The sequence below is a fragment of the Microchirus variegatus genome (genome assembly GCF_963457635.1).
Source record: "Microchirus variegatus genome assembly, chromosome: 21".
Lineage (NCBI taxonomy): Eukaryota > Metazoa > Chordata > Actinopteri > Pleuronectiformes > Soleidae > Microchirus > Microchirus variegatus.
In genome coordinates, this window is record NC_139822.1 from 15,826,523 (window position 1) to 15,835,431 (window position 8,909).

Below are 8,909 nucleotides of genomic sequence, written 5' to 3' on the forward strand. Positions count from 1 at the left end.
CACAGAGGAGCGTTATTACCCAGTGACAAGTCTTGATTTGGTCTCCTTCATCGGGAGCAATAAGCTATTATATACACGACAATTTGTACATGAGACACACAAAAACACACACACAAACCAAACCAAACGCTCGTATGTACACAGAAAGACATTCACATATCACTCACATTATACGCACTTTTTCTCATCCCGTCACAACATACCAGGACACATCTTGGTCATAGTTATACAAGTTTATCCCCCTCGTCATAACTGTCGCACTGTGCAAAGAAAAAGTAAAAAAAGAACAACAACACAGCACACCAAGATCTAACGGCTCTTCCCTGTAATATTAATTATACTCTGAAGAAAATTCTTTTCATGGCTATTCACACGAGGCATAACGTTTTATATATAAAAACAGGGACATTGTGGCTTTTCAAAACGGACAAGTAACTTAAGAGCAGAAGTCCTTGACGGCGACAGTCTGTCATCAGCATCGCTTCAGTTCAGAGAGTCTGCGGAGAAGCTGCTGCTGCCTGGACCTGAGGCGCTTCTTCTCCAGGAGATGCTGCTTCTCCCTCGCGTGCAGCTCTGTGAGGTACTCCGTCGCCCGCGTCAGGATGGCCACCTTCGGGGTTTTGGCCAGGGACTCCAGCCCCGGGATCTCGTCCCGCAGCTCGAGGAAGCGAGAGCGGAGGTCGTTCCTCCTCTTCCTCTCCAGGAAGTTGTGGTTGCGTCTGCGGTCAGTGTCCTCCACGTCTGAGCTTTGTGGACTCTCTGAGGGAGAGGGAGAGACGCCAGGCTGCGGGCTGGATGCTAAGCAGGCGCGCTTGCGCCGAGGCTCTTCCTCACACTCCTCCTCATCATCATCATCGTCGTCCTCATCATCATCCTCCTCCTCCTCCTCGTCCTCAGGCTCACTGTCTGGGGACGGGGCGGCATAGTTGTGCTGCTGCCGGTGGACAGAGATGTGGAAGCGTTTGGGACAGGGGTCGGCGCGGACCGTGATGGTGACGGGCTTTCTGACGTTGACCAGCCGCACCCGCTTTTGCTTGCTCTCCACAGTGACCACGTCGATTTCCTCCTCATCATCATCATCATCTGTCATCACATACAGATAAACATTGAGCAACATACACAGGTGTCTGCATAAGAATTCTGCTTATTCAAACGTAACTAGGCTAACTATAAGGAAGTGCATTCCTGAATCAAGCATGCACTGAGAGAGCAGAGCAGGGGCTGAGGCGTTAACAGCAGGGTTCATTCATCTCAAAGCATGCAGGTTAAGTTAAGCCCTTTTTTGTCATTCGGCTTCTACCACTCCTAATTTGGGGGATGTGAAAGGAGTTCGTCTCACAGTTTGTGTGTAGTAGTAATCAATCATGAGGACTTGGGGGTCCCCCCCTCCCTCTACCGCACTCTGACTGTGATGCAGAGCTGGTGTGAGATAATAAAATAAAAGAGGGGGATATTTGGAACCGGGGCGCGGTTTTCAAAAGACACCGCATGTGCATACACTAGCAAACATGTGGTGCATTGAGACAGGAGAGAGTGAAAATGGACCTTTAATCTTTTAAAAAACTGCTTTGATAACCCCGCTGCACCACACACACACACACCACAGTTATGCAACTGCGGCCACAAACTGTCCAAATTACGCATTGTTATAGAGGGCAATATAATCCCGAGGCAGGGGCGGGGTGGGGCAATTTAGAGCATGGCTGCTTCCTTACCAGAGGTATCAGAGCGAGACTCGGAGCCAGACGACGCCGGCTTCCTGCAGCTATTTGTCGGGAGGGTGAGAACAGCAGCCGGGTCGACGCAGTCTGTCGCTGAGGCGGCGGCGGCGAGGGCGCCAGAGGGCGAGACGCACTGCGCTTTGCTCGGTCTCACGGAGATCTGTGCCACAGGGGAGGCGCCGGTGTGCGCCGCAACAGCAGCAGCTGCCACCACTCTCCCGCTGACCTGCTCCAGCTGCTTGCTGGCGGAGAAACTACTCCACATGCAGTCCTGGATGATGATGGAGCTGAGGTTGCCGAACAGCTTCTCCGTGTCCGGGCTGAGCTGCTGACCCTCGCACTCCTCGTCCTGACCCAGCACCTTGGACAGCCAGCTGAGCTTGTCTCCCGGCGAGAGGAGCGGGGCGGCGGAGCTCAGAGTCCGGGTGGGGGACATGGGAGGCGTGGGCAGCAGCTCGAACTTTTTCCATATGTCCTCGCTCGGTGCGGTTGACTTGTAAAAATCCTCCTCGGTGTCGAAGTCGTGGAAAAAATAGTGCTGGTAACAATCAAACTCCATGATCCCAGATGATAATAAGAATTAAAAAGAATCCTTTGAGTTTATTCCCAGAAACAATCAGCTGTTGTTGTGTGAGGAACGTCCTGTTCCACCTGAGGGGAGAACAGCAGTGGTTAGTGATGATGGTCTCTTTATAAAAGTAGCTCCCATTAGATGTGTGATCACATTACAAGTATCCATCAGGAGCTATTATGATATCACATCCCTCTAACAGGCTGCTTTCTCCAAATGGGACCGCATTAATTATTGATTGGGTCATGATGCAGATGCTCTTCTTTTTTTTTCTTTTTTTTGCACTGGCACAATGTCATCGCACTATTCCCCGAGATATTTCCACGCGTTTGCTAGCAATAATGAGGCGAGTATACACTTAGTTTCACTGTGGGAAAACTGCAGTTTCCTGACATGAAGGCTGCGCTTTGTTCTGGAGAGCAGCCGTGGACCGGTGCAAGAAAGGAGGAAGAAAAGTGTGGACTCCCCCCCCCCCCACACACACATATATATATATACAGTGTGGATTTAAACAGACACATCTCAGTCGATCTCAGTTTACTCGTGTGAAACTTTCACGGACACAAACAGGCTTTAAAAGTACTCACCGGCTTCTGAGGCTCCAAAGAGGCGTTCAGGGCATCGGAGAGAAAGAGCTGAGACACCGGCGCGCACACACACACACACACACACACACACACACACGCGTGAACTCCTCGAGTTGAAACTGGATACAAAGACGCGACGTTACCACTTTTTCCTTGACGGTTTTCTCACTCCAAATAAATCTACATGTGATTACAAAAGGGAGACAAGGGAAAAAACACCGGGGTCTCAAACAACAGGCATTGGGTTCCACCCACGGGGCGTCGCAATAAGCCACACAGTGCGTTTTTCGCGCCAGAGAGATATCCTGTTATAGGCGATAAAGTGCGCAGGGAGGAGCCTGCTCAAATATCTGCAGCGGTAGATCCGGGTAAGGGGGGCGGGGGGAAGAAGGCGCATGGTCCCGCCCCCGTCTGCAACATCACCACTGTTATTTAACCTATATTTTTATATTTCATCAACGTTAGTGTTGTTGTAGTGAAGAAGAGGATTAGGGAACACATGCAAAAAACAAAACAACATTTAAAAAAATAAAACGGCATGAATTCTGACAAAAAGTCAGTAGAGATTAAAGCCAGATTAAAGTCAAATTCAACATTAAAGTCACAATTCTCAGATTAAAGCCATATTAAAGTCAGCATTTCTGAGATTAAAGTCACAATTCAGTCAATATACAATATTAAAGGGTTTCAAGAGATATAGATACATATACACACATATGTAGCCATTTCTTTAAAGCCATGTTTTCAGCAGGTACCCGAGTATAAAGCAGTTTTACTTCAATAGATGAAAATAAACAATATTGTCATTTATACAAAAATCAATCAAACCTGGTGTTAGTTGTTGTTGCACAATTACAAACAAATTTAACCGTATTTGACTTCGTTCCGATTCCCAAGATGCCAGAACAGTAGAGGACTTCCACGCTTAAGAAACCAGTTATAATAATATGAAATTATCATATTGTTAGTATGATAATTTCACATAAGGTTATCATAGTAAAACAGTCAACTGCAACCATCAAATAATTATTCTCTAACTGGTTTTGCTGCTTCTCTTTTTGTCTGAGATGAAATTGAACTCAATATCTTTGGGGGGGGTTTTGCACAGTTCATTCCTCAGCTTGTTCCATCCACTTTTGCTGCATGAAAGGTCATTAGAAGTTTCACTAAAAGCATTTTTCATGCAGTTGCTTTGGAGTTGTATTTGCCAGCGAGCTTCATTTGTGATTGAAAAGACAGGAATTGAGTGCAAACGGTCCCACTTTCCCCATAATTAGCATCTGAAACAAAGCAGGGCTGAGTGATGGATGCGTTGCGACACGACGGGCGGAGTTCACGGTGGATTTCTCTGCGTATGACTCACGTTTTTTTCATTTTCACAGGGTTAGTGCACAAACCCTGCACAAACAGCTGAGCTTCATTGTGCAGGTGATGGTGCAGGAAGTCATTTTCTTTCAGCAAACAACACCTGTAATGTGTTCTTGTTCACAGAGGTTTCCATGGGCCACGCGGTTGGTGTGATTTATGTAGCACCACTACAATCCCTCATTAAGACCATGCGGAATTAAAGTGCCCAATTTAATTATCCAGGCCCTCTCGGCTCTCCGTCTCTGGGCCGTGTTCCAATTTGGTTGTACTGAAGGACGGACGGACCGAGGCCTGAACTCAATCGTGTTTTATCATCATCTATGTGGTGTGAATCCAGTACGGAATGTATACACAATTTTTGGATGAAATATTTCCCAGATTATGAATTAATTTGGTTATTTTATTAGACACACACACTTTAAACAATCTCTCTAGTAGCTTTGGTTTTGGATCAGCTTTTATCAGGTAATCCCACATCGTTTCCTTCCTTTAGTGGAAGTTTTTCCTAATTTTCTCTGACCAGTTTCACAGAATAAGTGGCGATGAAAGGGACACAATTTGAGGTTTAACTTGAAGGAACCTCTTTGTACCAGATTCTTGCTTAGAGCTTCGATGAGGCTGTTTTTTACACCTCTACACCAAATTTCTTAGAAGTTCCTGCAGACACTAAAAAGTTTCCACCTTTCGCCCCTCTGCTCCCTCAGTGACACGAACCACGACGGGACAACGCTGAACCAGCCGACACATGATTTATCTGTATTTATTGTCTCGGTGGAAGCAAGCAAGAGGTCAGAGTTCAGCAACATCTCATGAGCGGACAACGCTAGGTCACGCTCACGGGGGCACCCCCCTGACCCTCACCTCCTCCTCCTCGTAACACATTGATCGGTTTGGTTTTTCGTAGCGTGAGGTCTCTTCTCCCGAGTGGAGCGTCGAGACGGAAAACCTCCGGCAATTATATTTAGGGCAAATTTGACGACACTGATTAGTGGAGGACATCTGTTGTCAGTCAACGGCTTGAGGTCAAACACATGTTGCACAAGAGTGATGCACTCTTCTGCAGGTCTGGTGTGTTAATGTGAATAAAGTGAGTCTTTATAACTTATTTTTAAAGACCCGACTGAACAAAAGGACTAGTTTGGACATTGGGTCTTAAAACTTCAGGGGCTGAAACCTTGAAGTAAACTTCAAATCGATAGCTGCAAAACCATTTCTCACAAGGTTCACTTTTCTGTTTTCTTGAGCAATTCTGAGCTCTTCTAATCTCATTTAGTCGTTGTTTGCCGATTGAATGGCCCTAATAAAGTTATTTGGTTTGGCTCAGACTTCTGTAACAACTTTTCCCACATTTCCAAGTTACAAGAGTAATTTATAAAAGACGGGAAACGGAATGACATGCGATTTATGGCTTGGATATGTTGAGTAAAACAAATGAAGCCTCGCAGATGTGATCCTTTATCTGCTATATCGGTGATATCGCATCTTTGCCAGAGGAAAGAAAAGAAAAAGACAACTTATAAAATTCAAATGAGGCCTCCTCCGCTCTCCTCTGTTCTCCGATCTTTTCCTCAGCAGGAACATTGTTGGGGGAACAATACTTAACGCCAACAATAGCCAGTTCCCTTAAGTCATCTCCCAACTTAACTTCAAGTACCCCACCATTGTCTTTTATTGTCCTTGGAGCATATGTGAGGATGGTAAAAAAAAGGGGGCAGGACAGAGGGATGTGGGGGGGGGTGGGGGTCAGGGTCTCCTTCAGCAGAGTTCTCATGTTGTCAATGCAGTGGAGGTATTTGGATGGTTTTTTTTAGGGGTGTGAATGTGTGTAGCATGTCTTCAACAAGGGGTATCCTCCCTTTCCCCACGACCTCTATGACACAAGAAACCCCTCCTCACACTGAACTCTAACCTTCTTGAAAAACTGTAGCAGGTTTAAAAAAAACAAAAACCAGTCAAGATAAAAAGCCATGCAGATGAGCAAAGACGACATAAATAATTCAAACAAGTGTTAATTGCTCCCCAGGGATATAAAACACTGCATTGTGACACCAGCGCAGAAATACCGTGAGAGTGAGATCAGCAGGGTGCAAGTGTTACCTGCCGACGGCTCTCACATACCACAGATCAGTATCTGTCAAAGCACGCATTACATTAGGCTTTTACTGCTGATGTCATCTCGTCTTTTCACTTCCTTCTGAGCAAAAGTGCTGCTTTACTGAGAAGAGTTCCTTTGACGTGACCTTTGCATTAACTTAACAGTTTATCAGTTTGCATGTTCAAAGCGCTTCCGGCGCTTTTCGAGTTAATTATTTGCTCAAATTGATTGCGACAGCTGCAATGTTTCACCCATCGATTGAATTATAAACATGGACGTAGTTTGGTCTTGGTGTAGTGGTTTGCGCTCTTACCTTTGCAGCCAGAAGACCTGGGTTTGAGCTCCGGTTGGAACAAGGGCCGTTCTGCATGGAGTTCTCCATGTTCTCTCAGTGTGTGTGTGTGCGTGGGTTTTCTCCAGATTCCTGCAGTCCAAAAACATGCAATATGGGGATTAGGTCAATTGGACACTCTAAATGGTTGATTGGCACAGCACCCCCTGAGACCCTCATGTGGAGGATAAAGCTGTAGAAAATTGATGAATGGATGGACATATTCTGGTGAAGCTAATCAGAAAGTAAGAATATACTGTATAGCCACCAGGGGGCAACAAACGCAGTTTGAATGGCAGGCAATGGATTGATTTATAACATCAGTGATTTTTCTTAATCACTAGTTTTGGGTCGGACAGAAGTAGAAGTCCCTTTTTTTTATAATATTACTTAAGTAAAAGTCTTAAAGTATATGACATTTACTCAACTTAAGTATCAACAGTACTTTTCTGATATAAAATGTACTTAAGTTTTAGAAGCATACTTGCATAATAGTGGACTTAAGTACAGTAGTGAAGTATGTGTGCTAAACACATAGAACAGTGATATAGAAATAAACCTTGGAACAGTGTCAGGATGCAAATAATGTGGAGCACAGCGCAGTATCAGAAGTCATCCTTACTAACTCTCAATGGATCTTAGGCTCCAACAGCGTGTTTCATTCTGGAGCACAAGCTCAAGAAATAATGTAAACATTTGAGTGAGTAAAATTGACTTCATACAAAAAAATAAGGGGAAATACTGATCCTGAAAATCTGCATCAGAGAGACACAGACACACAAATACCTGGACTGACTGCAGAGTTATAACTGGTCTCAGTCCACACACTGGGTTATTCTGCCACCTGGTGTTAGCTTAGTGCAAATAACTATAGACACACAGACATAGTTATTTATGTCTGTGTTTACACATAGTATGTGTGTATAAATGGAATTATAACAATGTCAATTATTCTCCTTGGAATAAATTAAGAGTCTGGATTGAGAAGACGGAGGAGATTGTTTTTCAGAAAAATAATTCCCACTGACTGTTAATACACTGCTAATATAATGTTGTGTAAATGGAAAGCTGGACATTTTAGAGTTAGATATATATAAAATACATAAAAATAAAAATAAATCAGTTTTATTGGATAAAAATGTGAACCATTATAAGAAAATGGAAATACTTTGTGGTTACAAAATGTATATGACTGTGACATTTAAGTGTAGGCTGGTACTGAAAGTGCTGCGCTCTCCGTGGTGCTGAAGGCCCATCCTGTATTTTTGTTGATGGTATTCGTATTCATATGTGTAATAAAGCATCAGAGCAATTAGTTTTTTCTTCTGTTTGTGTATGGACAAAACGTGTAATGTTTGTGGTGTCATAGTTAAAATAGACAATATAATATACCCCGAGGACATTTATCTTAACCGTAGTCATAGTCTTCGAGAAATTTCAAATTAAAAGTCCCACATTTGCACTTTAATTGAAAAAAATCGCAAATTTGACACATAATATTACCCAAAAAATGCAAAAGTTCAGGACAAGACTGTTCAGGAAATCTATGCCTGCTAGCATACTGAGAATCTGACATACTGTACAGTTTGAAAGAAATTTCAAATTAAAAGTCTCTAAATAAAACTATTGAAGACGAATTCTTTGATCCTTTGAAAGGTTTAAACCTGGCCACAAGCGGCCATACTTTGGAAGGAGGATGAGAGGTAGCGCGTAAAGAGGGAACAGATAAGAAGATCCAGGTGAAGTATGCAATATCACAGGTGCTTTCATCTAAAACAGCGATTTACCTTAGATTTAATCTACGACAACGGGTGACCTAGTTGTAGATATCTGGAATTGGCATTAGACATATCTACAGTTCAGTTGTATGACAAACCGCGTACACATGAATGGCAAAAGTGACGTCATTCTTTCAGAGAAAGTTGTTGTGACTCGTAAGAATGACGTCACAGGAATCGGCGGTGAATATCCCGTTTAACAACCGTGTTCGTAGCAGCAGATGAATGGATGATGAACTGCAGCCTGGAAATCACTCATCTATTTGAGAATGCGCTCACGTGAACAGGATACGTGCGCGCGCGCGCAGCCAAATCAGTTGTTGGTGTGGAAACCACGAAGCGCACAACACCGGGACACGCGCGACTAACACGCGTAGAGTTGTGAGCCACTGAGGAGTACATTTCTCCTCCTCAAAAAAGAAAGAATAAATTCATAATCGCTTCATTACAGAACCATA

General features: G+C 44.0%; 1 protein-coding gene across 1 annotated transcript; it reads right to left on the reverse strand.

The window, feature by feature from the left end:
- Positions 1-472: 472 nt before the first annotated feature.
- On the reverse strand, positions 473-2,280 carry LOC310942635 (protein L-Myc-1b-like; the record flags this gene model as incomplete). Its single annotated transcript, XM_083908049.1, has 2 exons — positions 473-1,083; positions 1,716-2,280. The coding sequence occupies 2 exons, from the start codon at positions 2,278-2,280 to the stop codon at positions 473-475; spliced, it is 1,176 nt and encodes a 391-aa protein (XP_083764175.1).
- Between the last annotated feature and the right edge of the window lie 6,629 nt (positions 2,281-8,909).